Source organism: Rhinopithecus roxellana, chromosome 17, assembly GCF_007565055.1.
Source record: "Rhinopithecus roxellana isolate Shanxi Qingling chromosome 17, ASM756505v1, whole genome shotgun sequence".
NCBI lineage: Eukaryota > Metazoa > Chordata > Mammalia > Primates > Cercopithecidae > Rhinopithecus > Rhinopithecus roxellana.
Genome location: NC_044565.1, coordinates 38,607,284 through 38,627,231, shown reverse-complemented (window position 1 = coordinate 38,627,231; position 19,948 = coordinate 38,607,284). Strand labels below are relative to the sequence as shown.

Genomic DNA, 19,948 nt, shown 5'->3' with positions numbered 1-19,948 from the left:
CCTGTCTTGTGCCAGTTTTCAAAGGGAATGCTTCCAGTTTTTGCCCATTCAGTATGATATTGGCTGTGGGTTTGTCATAAATAGCTCTTATTATTTTGAGATATGTTCCATCAATACCGAATTTATTGAGAGTTTTAGCATGAAGGGCTGTTGAATTTTGTCAAAGGCCTTTTCTGCATCTATTGAGATAATCATGTGGTTTTTGTCTTTGGTTCTGTTTATATGCTGGATTATGTTTATTGATTTGCGAATGTTGAACCAGCCTTGCATCCCAGGGATGAAGCCCACTTGATCATGGTGGATAAGCTTTTTGATGTGCTGCTGGATTCGGTTTGCCAGTATTTTATTGAGGATTTTTGCATCGATGTTCATCAGGGATATTGGTCTAAAATTCTCTTTTTTTGTTGTGTCTCTGCCAGGCTTTGGTATCAGGATGATGTTGGCCTCATAAAATGAGTTAGGGAGGATTCCCTCTTTTTCTATTGATTGGAATAGTTTCAGAAGGAATGGTACCAGCTCCTCCTTGTACCTCTGGTAGAATTCGGCTGTAAATCCTTCTGGTCTTGGACTTTTTTGGTTGGTAGGCTATTAATTGTTGCCTCAATTTCAGAGCCTGCTATTGGTCTATTCAGGGATTCAACTTCTTCCTGGTTTAGTCTTGGGAGAGTGTAAGTGTCCAGGAAATTATCCATTTCTTCTAGGTTTTCTAGTTTATTTGCGTAGAGGTGTTTATAGTATTCTCTGATGGTAATATTTCTGTGGGGTCGGTGGTGATATCCCCTTTATCATTTTTATTGCGTCTATGTGTTTCTTCTCTCTTTTCTTCTTTATTAGTCTTGCTAGTGGTCTATCGATTTTGTTGATCTTTTCCAAAAACCAGCTCCTGGATTCATTGATTTTTTGGAGGGTTTTTTGTGTCTCTATCTCCTTCAGTTCTGCTCTAATCTTAGTTATTTCTTGCCTTCTGCTAGCTTTTGAATGTGTTTGCTCTTGCTTCTCTAGTTCTTTTAATTGTGATGTTATGGTGTCAATGTTAGATCTTTCCTGCTTTCTCTTGTGGGCATTTAGTGCTATAAATTTCCCTCTGCACACTGCTTTAAATGTATACCAGAGATTCTGGTATGTTGTATCTTTGTTCTCATTGGTTTCAAAGAACATCTTTATTTCTGCCTTCATTTTGTTATGTACCCAGTAGTCATTCAGGAGCAGGTTGTTCAGTTTCCATGTAGTTGAGCGGTTTTGATTGAGTTTCTTCGTCCTGAGTTCTAGTTTGAATGCACTGCGGTCTGAGAGGCAGTTTGTTATAATTTCTGTTCTTTTACATTTGCTGAGGAGTGCTTTACTTCCAACTATGTGGTCAATTTTGGAATAAGTACGATGTGGTGCTGAGAAGAATGTGTATTCTGTTGATTTGGGGTGGAGAGTTCTGTAGATGTGTATTAGGTCCGCTTGGTGCAGAGTTGAGTTCAATTCCTGGATATCCTTGTTAACTTTCTGTCTTGTTCATTTGTCTAATGTTGAGAGTGGGGTGTTAAAGTCTCCCATTATTATTGTATGGGAGTCTAAGTCTCTTTGTAAGTCTCTAAGGACTTTCTTTATGAATCTGGGTGCTCCTGTATTGGGTGCATATATATTCAGGATAGTTAGCTCTTCCTGATGAATTGATCCCTTTACCATTATGTAATGGCTTTCTTTGTCTCTTTTGATCTTTGATGGTTTAAAGTCTGTTTTATCAGAGACTAGGATTGCAACCCCTGCTTTTTTTGTTTTCCATTTGCTTGGTAGATCTTCCTCCATCCCTTTATTTTGAGCCTATGTGTTTCTCTGCATGTGAGATGGGTCTCCGGAATACAGCAAACTGATGGGTCTTGACTCTTTGTCCAATTTGCCAGTCTGTGTCTTTTAATTGGACCATTTAGTCCGTTTACATTTCAGGTTAATATTGTTATGTGTGAACTTGATCCTGTCATTATGAGATTAGCTGGTTATTTTGCTCGTTAGTTGATGCATTTTCTTCCTAGCATCGATGGACTTTATATTTTGGCATGTTTTTGCAATGGCTGGTACCAGTTGTTCCTTTCTATGTTTAGTGCTTCCTTCAGGATCTCTTGTAGGGCAGGCCTTGTGGTGACAAAATCTCTCAGCATTTGCTTGTCTGCAAAGGATTTTATTTCTCCTTCACTTATGAAACCTAGTTTGGCTGGATATGAAATTCTGGGTTTAAAATTCTTTTCTTTAAGAATGTTGAATTTTGGCCCCCACTGTCTTCTGGCTCGTAGAGTTTCTGCTGAGAGATCTGCTGTTAGTCTGATGGGCTTCCCTTTGTGGGTAACCCGACCTTTCTCTCTGGCTGCCCTTAACATTTTTTCCTTCATTTCATCTTTGGTGAATCTGGCAATTATGTGTCTTGGAGTTGCTCTTCTGGAGGAGTATCTTTGTGGCGTTCTGTGTATTTCCTGAATTTGAATGTTGGCCTGCCTTAGTAGGTTGGGGAAGTTCTCCTGGATGACATCCTGCAGAGTGTTTTCCACCTTGGTTCCATCTTCCCTGTCACTTGCAGGCACACCAATCAGACGTGGATTTGGTCTTTTCGCATAATCCCATATCTCTTGGAGGCTTTGTTCATTTCTTTTTACTCTTTTTTCTCTACATTTCTCTTCTCGTTTCATTTCCTTCATTTGCTCTTCAATCACTGATACTCTTTCTTCCAGTTGATCGAGTCGGTTTCTGAAGCTTGTGCATTTGTCACGTAGTTCTCGTGTTATGGTTTTCATCTCTATCAGTTCTTTAAAGGTCTTCTCTGCATTGATTATTCTAGTTATCCATTTCTATTCTTTTAAAAGAAGAATATCCATTCATCTATTCTTTCAAAAAGTTTTTAGTTTCTTTGCGCTGGTTACGTAGTTCTTACTTTAGCTCTGAGAAGTTTGATTGACTGAAGCCTTCTTTTCTCCATTCGTCAACGTCATTCTCTGTCCAGCTTTGTTCCGTTGCTGGCGATGATCTGCGTTCCTTTGGAGGGGGAGATGCGCTCTGAGTTTTTGAATTTCCAGCTTTTCTGCACTGCTTTTTCCCCATCTTTGTGGTTTTATGTGCCTTTGGTCTTTGATGATGGTGACGTACTGATGGGGTTTTGGTGTGGGTGTCCTTTCTGTTTGTTAGTTTTCCTTCTAACAGTCAGGACCCTCAGCTGCCGGTCTGTTAGAGTTTGCTTGAGGTCCACTCCAGACCCTGTTTGCCTGGGTGTCAGCAGCGGAGGCTGCAGAAGATAGAATATTGCTGCACAGCGAGTGTTGCTGTCTGATTCTTGCTCTGGAAGCTTCGTCTCAGGGTGTACCCAGCCGTGTGAGGTGTGATTGTCAATCTGCACCTAGTGGGGGATGTCTCCCAGTTAGGCTACTCGGGGTCAGGGACCCACTTGAGCAGGCAGTCTGTCCGTTCTCAGATCTCAGCCTCCGTGCTGGGAGAACCACTGCTCTCTTCAAAGCTGTCAGACAGGGACTTTTACATCTGCAGAGGTTTCTGCTGTTTTTTGTTTAGCTATGGCCTGTCCCCAGAGGTGGAGTCTACAGAGGCAGACAGGCCTCCTTGAGCTGCGGTGGGCTCCACCCAATTCGAGCTTCCTGGCGCCTTTGTTCATTTACTTAAGCCTCAGCAATGGTGTGCACCCCTCCCCCAGCCTTGCTGCTGCCTTGCAGTTAGATCTCAGACTGCTGTGCTAGCAATGAGGGAGGCTCCGTGGGCATGGGACCCTCTGGACCAGGTGTGGGATATAATCTCCTGGTGTGCCATTTGCTAAGACCCTTGGTAAAGCACAGTATTAGGGTGGGAGTTACCCGATTTTCCAGGTGTTGTGTGTCTCAATTTCCCTTGGCTAGGAAAAGGAATTCCCTTCCCCCTTGCGCTTCCCAGGTGAGGTGATGCCTTGCCCTGCTTTAGCTCTTGCTGGTTGGGCTGCACCCACGGACCAGCATCAACTATCCAACACGCCCCAGTGAGATGAACCGGGTACCTCAGTTGAAAATGCAGATATCACCCATCTTCTTTGTCGCTAACACTGGGAGCTGGAGGCTGGAGCTGTTCCTATTCAGCCATCTTGGGCGCCACCTCAAGATATATATTTTTTAAGACAGGATCTTACTTGTTGCCCAGGCTAGAGTGCAGTGGTATGATCACAGCACTGCAGCCTCGACCTCCCTGGACTCAGGTGATCCCCTGACCTCAGCCTCCCAAGCAGCTGGCTAATTTTTTGTTTTTTTTGTAGAGACGAGATTTCACCATGTTGCACAGGCTAGCAGAATATATTCTAGTTTTTCTTTGTACTATGTTTTAGAAAGAGTTTGAAGTACACGATAATCATTCCTTCCTTCCCTCCCTCCCTTCCTTCCTTCCTTCCTTCCTTCCTTCCTTCCTTCCTTCCTTCCTTCCTTCCTTCCTTCCTTCCTTCCTTCCTTCCCTTTCCTTTCCTTTCCCTTTCTTTTCTTTCTTTTCTTTCCCTTCCTTCCCTTCCTTCTTTCCTCCCTCCCTCCCTCCCTGCCTCTCTCCCTCCCTCCCTCCCTTCCTTCCTTCCTTCCCTTCCTCTTTCTTTCTTTTCTTTCAGCAGAGTCTTTCTCTGTCGCCCAGGCTGGAGTGCAGTGGGGTGATCTTGGCACACTGCAACCTCCGCCTCCTGGGTTCATGCCATTCTCCTGCCTCAGACTCCCGAGTAGCAGGGATTACAGACATGCGCCACAATTCCCAGCAAATTTTTGTGTTTTTAATAGAGACAGGGTTTCACCATGTTGGTCAGGCTGGTCTCGAACTCCTGACCTCAAGTGATTCACCTGCCTCAGCTTCCCAAAGTGCTGGAGTTACAGACATGAGCCACCATACCCAGCTACAGTAATCATTTCTTTTTGGCATCTGTGTAGCTTACTATTTTTCTTTTCCTGATTCTCAGTATTCTCAGTATCTATTTTTATTTTTAAGTAGTGGATTAAAATTTGGAACTGACACCCAGATAAGTCAGTTCATTACCTGATTAGACAATAAAATAATAAGGCACATTACCTTATTTAATTTAAAATTTATTTCTCAGTTTATTACTCTCTCTTTTTTGAGTACATGTCTGAATTTGGAGCTAAATATACAAGAGCTCATTATATAATCTTTGTTTTGTTTTTGAGACAGTCTTACTTTGTTACCCAGGCTGGAGTGCGGTGGTGTGATCTCAGTTCTCTGTAACCTCCACCTTTCAGGTTCAAGCAATTGTCATGCCTCAGCCTCCTGAGTAGCTGGGTTTACAGTCATGCATCACCACACCTAGCTAAGTTTTGTATTTTTAGTAGAGATAGTGTTTCACCATGTTGGTCAGGCTGGTGTCAAACTCCCGACCTCAGGTGAGCCGCCTGCCTCAGCCTCCCAAAGTGTGGGATTACAGGCATGATCCACCGCTTCTGATCCTGGAATACGTTTTGATTGAGAGAATAATTACCATCACAATATGTGGCTTCCCTTCCTCTTCTCTTTAAGTCATGGCTTTTATAACAAAGATTTTGTCAGGCTGCAGTTGATTTGTATATGCTTAAATAAATTATGTTTCAGTACAATATGTGACAGTGTTGGAATCAGGGCAATTATGATAGACCAGAAAAATTATGGCAGAATAGTTCTGTTGCTCTAAATTCTGTTATCTTACTAGAAATTTAGGCTCACAGAGAGGTTGGAGAATTCCAAAGGGAAACTATAACTTTAAAATCCTTACCATTTTTTTTTCATGGCATTACCCCCTTTACTTCCTTGCTCTGTGGTTGTGCTACAGCCTTTACAATGTGCTACCATTTCAAGAAGGAGAGTACAGCTAGCTGCAGAGCTTTGTCTAATGACAGTGATGTTGACAACTCTAAGATGACTTTATATATGACATCTTATGTGGATATATGCAGTTTTAAAAATTATAAATTTTCACTGAAATACTTCAATTTTACAGGAATCAGAAATAATTAATGATTGCTAACTCTGTACTTAGTTCTGTACTAGGTACACGTTTTTTAGGGAAGAATATGACATGAAATAATTAGCAAATGAGACATTTTATAGAGTCACCCAAAATTGAGAAGTGTTGCCTTTTTCCAAGTCTGTTTTTGGCACATGTTAAAGGATCTTTGATGTGACTTGAAATGTGAGAAAAATTGTAGAAGGGGACCAGGATAATGTATCCTAATTTCTTCTGCCATTAGCTGTACTGGGATATTGACAAATGATTAAATAATCTGCCTTTCCTAACTATACTGAAGAGCCAGATGGCTGTATGTGTGTTGCTGTGCCTACTTGTTTTATAGGGAAATCCTTTCTATTACTCAAAATGAAAACTGCTCAGGGTTCTCTTAGTGCTGATGTTTGCCAATATGGTGTGCTTTTTCTTTTTTTTTGAGATGGAGTCTTGCTCTGTCATCTAGGCTGGAGTGCAGTGGCGTGATCTTGGCTCACTACAGCCTCTACCTCCCTGGTTCAAGCGATTCTCCTGCCTCAGCCTCCCAAGTAGCTGGGATTATAGATGCCCACCACCATGCCCGGCTAATTTCTGTATTTTTAGTAGAGACAGGGTTTCACCATGTTGGCCAGACTGGTCTCAAACTCCTGACCTCAAGTGATCCACCTGCCTCACCCTCTCAAAGTGCTGGAATTACAGGCGTGAGTCACCATGGCCGGCCAGTGGTGTGCTTTTTTCTCTGTCAGCCTCTTAAAAGCCTAAATTAGTGTCTCTGTGGGTTAGTACAATTAGATGTTTATTACCATAACTGTTTCTAGTTACCTGTATTAGACTTGTCATTCTTTTTCTAGCTTCAGATTACCACTGTTTGAGGTAAAAGTTGTAGTGAATTCTTAGAAAACAGTAACACTATTTTTTTGGTCACATTTTCCACTTTGAATGTCCTTGGTTTCTTCTCTGGGAAAAAAAAAAAAAACTTACTGATCCTCTGCTTTCTAGTAGTACAGTTGTCCCTACATATATACAGGGGATTGGTTCCAGGACCCCTGTGTATAGTGAAATCTGCACATAAAGTCCTGACGTTGGCCCTGTGGAACTTGCATATATGAAAAGTCAGCCCTCCACATGCAGGTTTTACATCTTGCACACACAATTTTTGGTCTGCATTTGGTTGAAAAAAATCTGTATGTAAGTAGAACTGTGCAGTTCAAACCTGTGTTGTTCGAGGTCAACTTTATATAATAATTAGCTAAACGATAGAAAGCTGGCCCTGACTGTACTCATTGTCAGCTATTTGGCTAGACTAATTGATACTATTATAGTGTCTTAACTCAGCCAGGTTGTACAGCCCCAGAAAGAATATCAAAAAGCCAGAACTTGGTTAGACCTTTTTGCTGGGAGAGAGTTCCTGGATAGAATGGTAAGAAAGTGGCAGTGTACTAGCAACTTAGGAACTAGCATACTTATGTCTCCTTTTATTAATCATAATAAAAAGATTTTAGTTTGTTAAGCAGATTGTATTTTTGTTTGTTCAGCAGTCTAATTACTATTCCCTGATCCAGGACTGAGGATTTAGAGGACCAACCTTTAGGATACCTGAGGAAATTATCTGAAACTATCATCTCCTAACTCTGCCCAGTTGTTGGAAGGTCTTCATATTCCCTGCTTTTCCCACTTTCGATCACTGTGTCATACACAGAAATATTAAGTCCTAAGGGATAGAAGACTATTTTCTTGACTACCATGCGAATCAGGGATAGAGCAGTGCATGGTATGGGTTAGGTGAGTCCCGAAGTCTGGCCTCTCCTCCTGGTTACTAGTATGAGTTCATGCAAACCATTTACTCCTTGCTTGCTTCAATTTCCTTATCCAGATCTGAATTAAATCTAAGGGTATCTTCAGGTCTAAAAATCTCTGATGGGTATTTTTCATTGAGAATTCAATAAATAGCCTTGTCTGCTGGGGATGATTAAAAAGATTCAGTGGTTACACTCTTTTTCTTACATTTTTACTGCATGGGAAAACTATGAAAATTTAATTATGGCAAGCTTGAAGAGACCAGAAAAATAGCTTGATTAACCATAAGAATTAAGGTTGTTATAAGTTTTCAGAATTAAGTAAGTAGAGTGGAGTTTTGATTGATTATCTAGGGTGCACAGAAATTTACTTTTCAAGATGGAGATTGTTTAATTTGTGGAGTTTCTGTTTTAGGGCTGTCAACAGGCATGGAAATAGGCAGGGGACTAGAGAAATCTTTGGAGAGATGTTTTTTAATCAAGAAAACTCTGTTCTGTACCTTTCACTATGGTATGCTAAGTCTCGTGATGAGCCTCTGTTTCCATCTCTATACCTGAAGTTTTATCATAGGGTGGCAATAGAAAGAGAATAGAGGGAGAATTATTGGCAATTCATAAGTTGGATTTGGTGTACACTGTTAAACCTGTATCTTCTGCTCGCATTTTAACTAGTAAGATGTGATAAGATTTGCGTGGACCTAAGTTTACTTAATCTTGATCCCTTCTCGGTTCCTTGGCCCAGGTTCAAATCAAATTCTGCTACTTCCTTTCTGTGTGATCTTGAGCAAGTTTGTCCCTCAGTTTTTCAGTCTGTTAAATCTGCTGCCTGACTTGCATCTGCACTCATATACTGTAACTTCTTTTTCTGTTATTGTGGAAGAATGGTCTATGCTGCCAGGAACGATCAATCTGTCTCATTGTATACTATTAAGGACATTAGCAATTCTCCCTTTGTCTTCTGCATCATTAAATTTTCCCTCTCAACTGAATATTTCTCATCAGCATAAAATATTTTTCTCTTCTTAAAATTCTCTTCTGCCACTATTTTCTCCACTAGCACCAACTTGTTTCTTTTCCTTTCAGCAAAACATCCCAGAGGAGTTGAATATATTTGCTCTCTTCAATTTCTTTCTTCCCATTCTTTCTTAAATTCATTCCAATCAGGTCTTTGTTCTCATCACTTTACTGAAACTGCTCTTGTAAAGTTATTAATGCCTTCTCGAGCTTGTACTTCTGGGCTCAAGCTATCCTCCCACCTCAGCCTCCCAAGTAGCTGGGATTCCAGGCATCAGCCACTGTACCTGACCTTATTAATGGCTTCTGCTTTGTTAAACCCAGTGACCATTTTTCAGGCCTCATCCTATTTGACTTGTCATCAACATTTGGCACAGGTGATTGTTCTCTTCTCCTTGAAACACTCTTACCACTAGACTTTCAGGATACCACACTTTTGCTTCAACTGATGGGCCTCTGCTGCCTTCTTCATTTTCTTGACCTGTTTAATGTTTTTCTCCGAGACTTAGTCTTTGGACCTTTATATTTATCTGTACTCACTCCGTTGGTATTATCTATATTCCGAAACTTTAAATATTACCTGTATGCTGACAGTTCCCAAATTTGCAGCTCCAGACATGTAATCCAGCTGCTTATTTGTACATTCACCCTTGAATAGCTAAGAGGCAACTCATATTTAATGTGTGTGAAACAGAGCTTCTGAACTTATTTCCCAAATCTGTCCTTTCTATAGTCTTGCCTACTATCCGTTAATAGCAATTCCTTTCTTCTAAAAGGTAGACGTCTTAGAATCAGCCTTGGCTACTTTGTCTCTTATAATCAGGCAGCACATCTTGTGGACTCTACCTGGAAAATACAAAAAGAGACCCAAATCTGGCCACTTTGTACCACTTTTCTACCACCCCAAGCCAAGTAACCATCACATCTCCCTTGGATTACTGCAGTAGATTTTTAATTGATCTCCCTGTTTCTCTCTTATATTTGGAACCTGTTCTCAAAACATTAACCAATATGAGCCTATTGAAACATAACTTAGATTGTCACTCCTCTGCTTAAAACCCTCCAGTGGCTTCCCATTTCACTCAAAATTCAAGCCAATGTCTTTGCAATGACATACCAGGGCCTGACATGATTGGACTCTCCTTTATTTCTCTGGCCTTGTGTCTTACTGCTCTCCTCTTGACCACCTTGTTCTAGCCACATTGCCCTCTTTGTTATATAAGTGCCTCAGCACCTTTCCAGTTGCTATTTTTTCTCCCTAGAAACTTCTTTTCGTGCATTTACATGTCTGATTCCTTTATCTTTTTTTGGCCTTCTCTCAAGTGTCATCTTCTCAATGAAGTCTCCTCTAAGCACCCTATTCAAAAATACTCTCTTTTCTTACCCCCAATTCTTCTTCCCTACTTTTTTTTCCACTATAGCACTTAACTCTACCTAACATTTTATATATTTTGCTTAATTGTTTTGTTTGTGTTCTCTTCCTACTGTACTGTAAACTCCCCCAAGGCAGATTGGTTTTCACTCCTCCAGGGCCTAGAACAGTGCTTGGCAAATAGTATTAATTGAGCAAATGAGTGAATGAATGAATGAATAATAGAAGAACATCATAAGGTTCTTATGTAGATTAAATGAGTTTAACATAAGTAAATTCTTAAGACATGGACCGGCACATAGAAAGTACTCTGTGTAAGTGTTAGCTTTTATTATAATTTTCATAGCATGTCCATGGACAGTCCTGTAGCCAATAGAGGTGAAGACTTAGTTGAGTTGAGAGGTCTTGGCATGCCATCTTCCATTAGTTCAACTTTGACTGGAGATGCCATAAAGGAAGAACTATGGTGGTTACCCCCAAATTTTGGGGTGTGGAGGTTCCTTAGGGAACCTTGATAATCAAGATTTACGAGGAAAAAAATATCTATAATTATCAGTACTAGGAATGTTACCTGGAGAAACTGATGCTGTTCTTTACCTGCCCCAAATAAACATTACAGTTTAGTGGGAAATGAACTTAAATGCAAAGTTATACAATTCGTTTTTTCTTTTAAAATATGAATTTATCTTAAAGTTCCTAGTCCACAAAAATAATTTTTAAAATATCTCTTCTAATAAAATACTTTAAACAGACAGTAGCTTTTGAAAACATGAGACATCATGTTTTCATCATTTTTGCATGTTCTTCTATGTGTATGAGGGGGTGAAGATTTGTTTGCAGATAGTAATCTGTAGCTGTCATGTGATATAACTATCTTGGCCCAAGCTTAATGCTTGAAAAGTTTTATTTGTTTAATCATTTTTGTTTCAGGGATACTACATAGGGTCAATATACCGTTGTAAATTACTAACATTACATTTCCTATACTTCATATTGAAAGTATCATTTTATTCTGGTAAATTACTAACGTTGCATTTCCTATACTTCATATTGAAGATATCATTTTATTCTGGTAAATTACTAACATTGCATTTCCTATACTTCATATTGAAGGTATCATTTTTATTCTGGTAGGCACATAGCTGGCAACCTGGAATAAAAAATCCGTATCGTGGTGTTGTTGTGTGGCCTGTTCCTGAAAACATTGAAATCACTGTAACACTTTTTAAGGTAAGTTCCATTTTTATAGGCTATAGAATTTATTGTATGACCAGGGTTCCAAATGATAGAATATTTCAGTGTTCATTGTTCTATGCATTTGTGTCCAGTCTGGTACCTACTGTGCATTATTTTTAGGGACATAGCAATTGATAACAATGCAAAGGAATCACAGTATTTCATGGTCTATAAAGTCAGAATAATTTGGGGATCTTTTCGAACTTGTTACAATTCAGATCAGCTGCGATAGTTCTTTTACCGCTTCCTACATTCTACCCACAGGAGACTATAAAATGCCTTCACTGTGGAAAGCTGAGGAGTGTGGAATTCTGAGTCTTGACCTTCATTTTGTTAGCCTTGTTTGATAAAAAGATGCTTTAAAATTAGTATATGATAAATATCTTATTAATGTTAATATAACAAGATATGTTTTAAATTGATAGTTGATAAATATTTTATTGATATTAATATTTATAAGTGTTGCTGCTTAAAGGCAAAATGCTGGTTGTAAATTCAAAGTGCAGATCTAAAAGCATAGTTGTTCATATACCCCCTTGTCTATTTCATATGTATTTTCTCTTGAAAGTCTTCCATATGTCTTGAAACATTATAAAGTAGCCCCTACATATGGTAATTAAGCACCAGAATATTTACTTTCCTAACCAACTCCTTTCCTGCATCAAAAAAAGTTGGGGACAGGTATGTCTCAGTATGTCCCAGTTTTAGCCTTTTGGAAGGTGGTGGAGTTAGAAAATTCATGTTTTATTTCTTCTTTGAGTCACGTAAATTGTGTTGAGGCTACTTTTATCGTCGTATATAGCAGGGGAGAAGTCATCTCATTAAGCATAATTTAGTAACAGAAATTTGTGAAAATCCGCTGAATATTTTAGGACATGAAATTAAAGTAGAGCAAAATGATATGGCTTAGCATATGACATCATTGTGTAAACAGTGCTTTTGATTTTGTGAAACAATATATTAATTTATTTATTCAGAAAGTACTGCAGAGTTCAAAAGAACAAAACAATATGATGAATATTAATGTACTAGCCCATGAATGGAATACTAATTTTAAATGTTCTGTATTGTATATATATTTATTAATGACTCTTAGCACATTATGTATATTTTGTAGTTTTGATATTACTGTTACTGATATTATAACCTTATTTGATTATGCTTGTCAGATGTATACCATTTTTTTTTTTTTTTCCCACAATCACATCCTTTATTACTATTCTTATTTTCAAGGTAGGATTAAGTGTCCATATTTCTTAAACCACATTCAAGGAAATCATGTCTTAAGCTATTTTGGATGTTGCCTCTCCTTCATCTTGTACATGAAACACCAGCAGATTTAACATTGGCATCTATCATCTAGTCAAACCTCTCACATGTTCTTCAAGCAGATCAAATTTGGGATTCTCAACATTTTCTGCGTTAATAAAAGGTGTGGAATTAGTAGATTCAATGAAGACCTGTTTTTCCTTGCCAAGACGCCATTTGGATTGGGTTTAGAAGATGGGGAAGTTTAGAAGATGTTTCTTGGCCTGAGTCTCTTAACAGTAGAGATATAGAAGAGAGAGTGAGACCACGAAGAGACTGGCTGTTGACTGCAGGGCACCACCAACCGCCTTGGTGGTGGTATTAGCTGGATTTGGGGTAGTCGAAGTATTCTGGGAGGAGGTACTTGAAAGTGGTGTAGAAGTCACTCCAGCGGAATAAATCTGCGTGGGTAGGAGCAAAGCCAGCAGCAGCAGCCCCAGCCCAAGCCTGGCCACCATTGCTCTGCCCATGTCCCCTCCGTCGGTGCGCTGCGCGTCTCGCTGGATGCTGGGTGCCTGAAGAACCTCTGGCTCCGGGCGGGCGCAGGCAAGGTCAGATGTATACCATTCTTGATTTATTCAGGGAGAAATAGGAATGAGACAGTAACTGCTATTCTTTTTTTTAAGGATAGTTAGAACCACTCTATTGCCCTTTTAACCAGCTGTCCAAAGAGACAGTTATCAAGCCCCTCCTATCCATTTTTGTCCTACTGGAATGGTAATGGTAGTTAAGAGCAATATCTTTGGTGTCAGAAGAATCTTTATATGCATTATTAGTTCATTTAACTTTCACAGCAACTCTAAGGTATTATAATGATTCTCACTTTACTGATAAGGAAACTGAGACTAGAGAGGAATGTAACTTGTCCACATAGACTGTGATTTAGCTCTGTTCATTCCTCTACACTGTACTGCCTACTCTGTAATAAAAAGAGTTGTGAATATTGATCACAACAGTAGGATCTCTGACATACTTGAGGAAGACTTTTTTTTTTTTTTTTGAGACGGAGTCTCGCTCTGTCGCCCAGGCTGGCGCTATCTTGGCTTGCTGCAAGCTCCGCCTCCTGGGTTCATGCCATTCTCCTGCCTCAGCCTCCCGAGTAGCTGGGACTACAGGCGCCCGCCACCACACCCAGCTAATTTTTTGTATTTTTTAGTATAGACGGGGTTTCACTGTGTTAGCCAGGATGGTCTCGATCTCCTGACCTTGTGATCCACCCGCCTCAGCCTCCCAAAGTGCTGAGATTACAGGCATGAGCCACCGCGCCTGGCCAAGGAAGACTTTTAAGTAATTTCTTACTTTGTTTTAGTCTGTATTGGCAAAGCAAATGAATGGACATGGTTATACAACTTTTTAATAAAATGGTGATAGAGAATGAGGGACTAGAATAGAGCTGAAAAATAGCCTCCGCCTTGTGTTCTGGGAAAGAATATGCATTGACAGTGATTCTGAGTTGAAAGTGGCTGTTGAAATGTGTTGCTTGGAGGATCAGGAGGTAAGTGAGGTTTTCAAGTACTGATGAGAGTGTTCAGCATATCCTTATCACTGAATTTTTAGATTTGGAGGGTTAGTATGTAGGAAAAAACCCAAACACCCCTCCCTGTCCGTCTGCTGTATTACACGTTTCTACACAATTGTGCTATTGATGCAACCTTGTGACCATTTTCAATATTTAAAAGAGTATTTTGAGCAGATACTTTCATCTTCCTGACTCCTTCCATCCTCCCAGAATTCTTACAGATAAGCAGAAAAGTAAAACAACAAAATGGAGTAACTTTTCATTTGTTCATGGTAATTTTTGGATTTTGTTTTTGAACAACACTTAAAATATTCAAGTGAAAAACTTCACATTTTCTCTCTTTTTAAAACTTGTATTAAATCTCGTAATTCACTTAATCTTGAAATTTGCAGATAGGAAAGGACTGCTCTGCACCCTTTTTGTCCTTAGTGAGTAGCATACACAGAGGTATGCTCATAGAGGAGGTGCATTTTAAGATAGTTATCAATATGTTTGATTTTTCTGTCATTTAACCAAAAATTAATTTCTTTAGCCTCCTTTTGATATTTGAGTTAAATTGAAAATAGCTGTTTCTAGTAAATTTTTTTTTTAAAAGACTTTTAGGATTTTGAGAAGGACAATGGCTCTTCAAGCTATTTTTAATTTTTCTCTTTAGTGCAGTGCTAAGAAAGGAGACAGTAGAGGGAGAGTAGGATGTAAAAAAATGCTTAATTGAATTACGCTAGAAGCAATTCTCATTACAAATGTTTTTGTCTGGTCAGTAATATAGTTAATTATGTAGAGATATCATTTTTAAGTGCCTTGGAAATGAACATCATTGCTGCTTATTTTACATCTTTTTACTCACTTGGCCCTATCAGATGTGCTTTTTGGTCTCATTAAAATTATTCTTTGCTAAAAATTATTTTAGGAATAATACATTATCTATGCTTTAAAAAATATTTCATTGCTTTAAGAGTTAATGTATGTCATATGTAGATGGTGCTGTTAAATATCAATTTATAAGATATATAATATATATGTATTATATATTATATAATCTATATTATATATATTAATTTATAAGATTAATTCATTACTTCATTAATCCAGTATTTTTGAGAACCTTGCTGTGTGCCAGGTACTTTTCTAGATCCTGGGGGCACAGTGCCTACACTGAACCAACAAAGTGGGTAAAAGTCAGACAGACCTGAAACAGCAACATAGCTTAAACACTAGCTGTGCACTGTGGGAAGCTGCATCTCTTAGTTTTCGTTTTTCTGCTCTGTTAAATGGGAATGAAGATAGTACCTACCTCATAGGTTGCTATAATGAGTAAAACACTTAGCACAAGAACTGGGACATGGTGAGTGCTCAGTAAATATATTATTATTTTGATACTAACTGTGCTGGAGCTGTGCTGCATTCCTCAAAATACAAAATGAGACGGGAGGGAGAGGCAGGGAGAATGGTATGATGTCTCCCCTGCATTGCATCACACTGTATTACTTGGTCTCTGTGCCCTAAGTGCATCATGGAAAAGCTCTTTCAACCTTTATTTACAATTCTTTTTCTCCATAAACCCAGTTTATAGGCAGAGCCAGCTGAGGAAACAAACATTAAGTACTGTTTTCTACTTCCCTTTTCCTTCTACCCTTTCCTTGTTCACCACCATCAAAGAAACTTCTTTTGGCAGATTTTTATCCTACCTATGTGAATTTACTCATAAAAATAGTTGCTTCAATACAGCTCAAACTCAACCAGCTGCCATGCTATTATACTAGAAAATGAGTAAACAGACATGATGAAGTAACTAAGGAGTTTGGAATTTATCTCATAAGTTGTAAGGGTTGTTAAAGAAATCTGAGTTGGTACTGATACGGTCAGAGCTGTGGTTTGGGAAAATTAATCTGTGTGCAAGATTTAATGGAGATCAAAGAGACTGAGAGAGTGCTCCAGTCACGTTCATCTTGAAATAGCCTAGGTATGAACTCAACTATGGTAATAGAAATAGAAGATCATTAATAGACCAAAGTGGAATCAATCATAAATGTTTCTCTATGAGACGCATGGGACCTGAGAGACCCAGTGGGGAAATATCAGAGCCCATCTCCCATCCATGTGTGCTCAATCTTAGAGTGCAGTGTTGAGCCAAAAGCATGCTTTATTGAGATACTCTCTCATTTTCTTGATACCTCCATTCCTACCTCACCTCTGATACATGGAGTGAACTTGAGTAAGTTAAATGGGCGTGTAATGTGACCGCACTACTTTTCTCTGTTTCTTATACTTTGTTGCCTTTTGCCTTTACTGACTCCAAAATCTGTGGGAATCCTTTGTAATCCCACCCAGCCCAGATGTTTTCTCTCTCATGAAGTTTCTCTTGTTCATTCTTGTAAGAAGTAGTGTGTCGTTTCTAATCTCTGGTAAAATCATTTATTTCATTCATCATACGTTTATTTGAATTTAGAACTATTGTGTTTGTCTTTGAAGGCAAGGACAACTGTCTTTGAATCCATGTAACATTTCTACAGTCCCTTATATACTAAGTCCCCAATAAATGTTTCTCAAATAAATGCTTGCAAAAGTGTGCTTCAGTTGAAGAACAACAACAACAACAAAAGTTGCATTTGGTTGTAGGATCCATTACCCTTTCTCAGGTTTCTAAGGCATTTCTGAGGTTAATGAGGGAGAGGTAAGAGGAAGGGTATCAGTAGCCCTGCTGATTTGCCATTTTGTCTAGATTATCAAGTCTCTTTTAGTGTTTTGAAATTCCAGCTGTTTATTTAACCTCTGCACTGAAGACAACTTTGCCTCTAATGGTAACTTTTAAGATATATACAGGCATAAAAATGAAGGCAGAGCTTTATATTAGCATTTAATATCTTAATAAACTGCTTCTTAATAGTCCATTTACTGGTTTATGTGTCTCTGATTAGGTAGGTGCAGTGATGAAAGATAATGATATGCATCAACAAAAATAGAGGATTTCTTAATATTAAATAATTATTATAATTTAAATAAATTATGGAAATATTATAAGAGTAGGGTGTGGCCAGGCACTGTGGGTCATTCCTGCAATCCCAACACTTTGGGAGGCTGAGGTGGGAGGATCGGGAGGCTAAGGTGGGTGGATCGCTTGAGCCAAGGAGTTTAAGATAAGCCTGGCAACATGGTGAAACCCCATCTCTACAAAAAATACAAAAAATGGACCAGGTGCAGTGGCTCACACCTGTAATTCCAACACTGTGGAGGTTGAGGCAGGAGTTCAAGACCAGCCTGGGCAACATGGCAAAACCCTGTCTCTTTTGAAAATACAAAAAATTAGCTGGGCACAGTGGTGTGTGCCTATAGTCCCAGCTACTCAGGAGGCTGAGGTGGGAGGATTGCTTGAGCCCAGAAGGTGGAGGTTGCGGTGAGCCAAGATCACACCCCTGCAATCCAGCCTGGATAGCAGAAGAAGACTCTGTCAAAAAAACAAACAAACAAACAAACAAACAAACAAAAAAAAAACCAACAACGTCAAGACTAAGAAAATCACTCAAAACCATGCATTTACATGGAAATTAAACATCATGCTCTGGAATGACTTTGGGGTAAATAATGAAAGTAAGGCAGGTATCACGAAGTTACTTGAAACTAATGAGAACAATAATACAACAGACCAGAATCACTGGGACACAGCTAAGGCGATGTTAAGAGGGAAATTTGAAGCACTAAATACCTATATCAAAGAGTTAGAAAAATCTCAAATTAACAACTTAACATCACAACTGAAAGAATTAGAGAAGCAAGGACAAATCAACTTCAAAGCTGGCAGAAGACAAGCAGTAACCAAAATCAGAGCCGAACTGAAGGAAATAGAAAATGAAAACCCATTCAAAAGATCAACAAATTCAGGAGTTGGTGTTTTAAAAAAATAAAGATCTATAGGCTGCTGGCTAGACTAATAAGAAAAGAGAGAAGAGCCAAATGAACACAATTAGAAATGATGAAGAGGCTGTTACCACTGACCTCAGAGAAATGAAAATAACCATGAGAAACTATTATGAACACCTTTTTGCACACAAACTAGAAAACTTAGAAGAGACGGATAAATTCCTGTACACATATACCCTTCCAAGAGTGAACCAGGAAGAAATTGATTCCCTGAACAGACCAATAACAAACTTCAAAATTGAATCAGTAATAAATAGCTTACCAACCAAAAAAAGCCCAGGACCAGATGAATTCACGCTGAATTCTACCAGATATACAAAGAATAGCTGGTAGTATTCCTACCAAAACTGTTCTAAAAAATTGAGGAGGAGAAACTCCTTCCCAACTCATTCTATGAGGTCAGCATCATCCTAATAACAAAACCTGGCAGAGACACAGCAAAACCTGGCAGAGATATAACAAAAGAAAACTTCAGGCCAATATCCTTGATTAACATCAATGCAAAAATCCTCAATAAAATACTGGCAAACTGATTTCAGCAGCACATCAAAAAGCTAATCTACCATGATCAAGTCGATCAAGTCGGCTTAGTCCTCGGGATGCAAAGTTGATTCAACATATGCAAGTCAATAAATGTGATTCATTACATAAATAGAACTAAAGATAAAAACCACATGATTATCTCAATAGATGCAGAAAAGACTTTTGATAAAATTCAACATCCCTTTGTGTTAAATACTCTCAAAACTAGGTATTGAAGGAACATATATCAAAATGATAGCCATCGATGACAAACCCACAGCCAACATCATACTGAATGGGCAAGAGCTGGAAGCATTCCCTTTGAAAACCGGCACAAGACAAGGATGCCCTTTCTACCACTCCTGTTTAACATAGTATTGGAAGTCCTGGCCAGAGCAATCAGGCAAGAGAAAGAAATAAAGGGCATCCAAATAGTAAGAGAAGAAGTCAGTTTATCCCTCGTTGTAGATGACATGATCCTAATCTAAAAAACCCCATAGTCTCAGCCCAAAACCTCCTGCAGCTGATAAATAACTTCAGTGAAGTTTTAGGATACAAAATCAATGTATAAAAATCACTAACATTCCTATACACCAATGAAAGCCAAGATGAGAGCCAAATGAGGAACACAATCCCATTTACAATTGCTACAAAAATAATAAAATACCTAGGAATACAGCTAACCAGGGAGGTGAAAGATCTCTATAATGAAAACTAAAAAACACTGCTCAAAGAAATCAGAGATGATACTGGATAGGAAAAACAAATATTAAAATGCCATACTGCCCAAAGCAATTTACAGATCCAGTGCTACTCCTATCAAACTACCAATGGCATTCTTCACAGAACTAGAAAAACCTTTTTTAGAATTCATATGAAACCAAAAAGCCTGAATAACCAAGGCAATCCTAAGCCAAAAGAATAAAGCTGGAAACATTATGCTACCTGACTCCAAACTATACTGAAGGCTATAATAACCAAAACAGCATGGTACTGGTAAAAATCAGGCATGTAGACTAATGGAACAGAATAGAGAGCCCAGAAACAAGGCCACACACCTGCAACTATCTGATCTTTGACAAAGCTGACAAAAACAAGCAATGAGGAAAAGACTGCCTGTTCAATAAATGGTGCTGGAATAACTGGCTAGCCATATGCAGAAGACTGAAGCTGGACCCCTTTCTTTTTTTTTTTTTTTTTTTTTTTTTTGAGACGGAGTCTCGCTCTGTCTCCTGGGCTGGAGTGCAGTGGCCGGATCTCAGCTCACTGCAAGCTCCGCCTCCCAGGTTTAC

At 38.9% G+C, this 19,948-nt stretch overlaps 1 protein-coding gene across 7 annotated transcripts in view; it reads left to right on the top strand.

Moving 5' to 3' along the window:
- EHBP1 (EH domain binding protein 1) overlaps nucleotides 1-19,948 on the top strand; it is a 352,471-nt gene that overhangs the window by 47,426 nt on the left and 285,097 nt on the right. For all 7 annotated transcript variants that reach the window (XM_030921086.1, XM_030921089.1, XM_010369131.2 and 4 more), the window contains one exon: nucleotides 11,288-11,383. In XM_030921086.1, coding sequence (XP_030776946.1) covers nucleotides 11,288-11,383 — 96 coding nt within the window. The remainder of the gene's footprint in view (nucleotides 1-11,287; nucleotides 11,384-19,948) is intronic.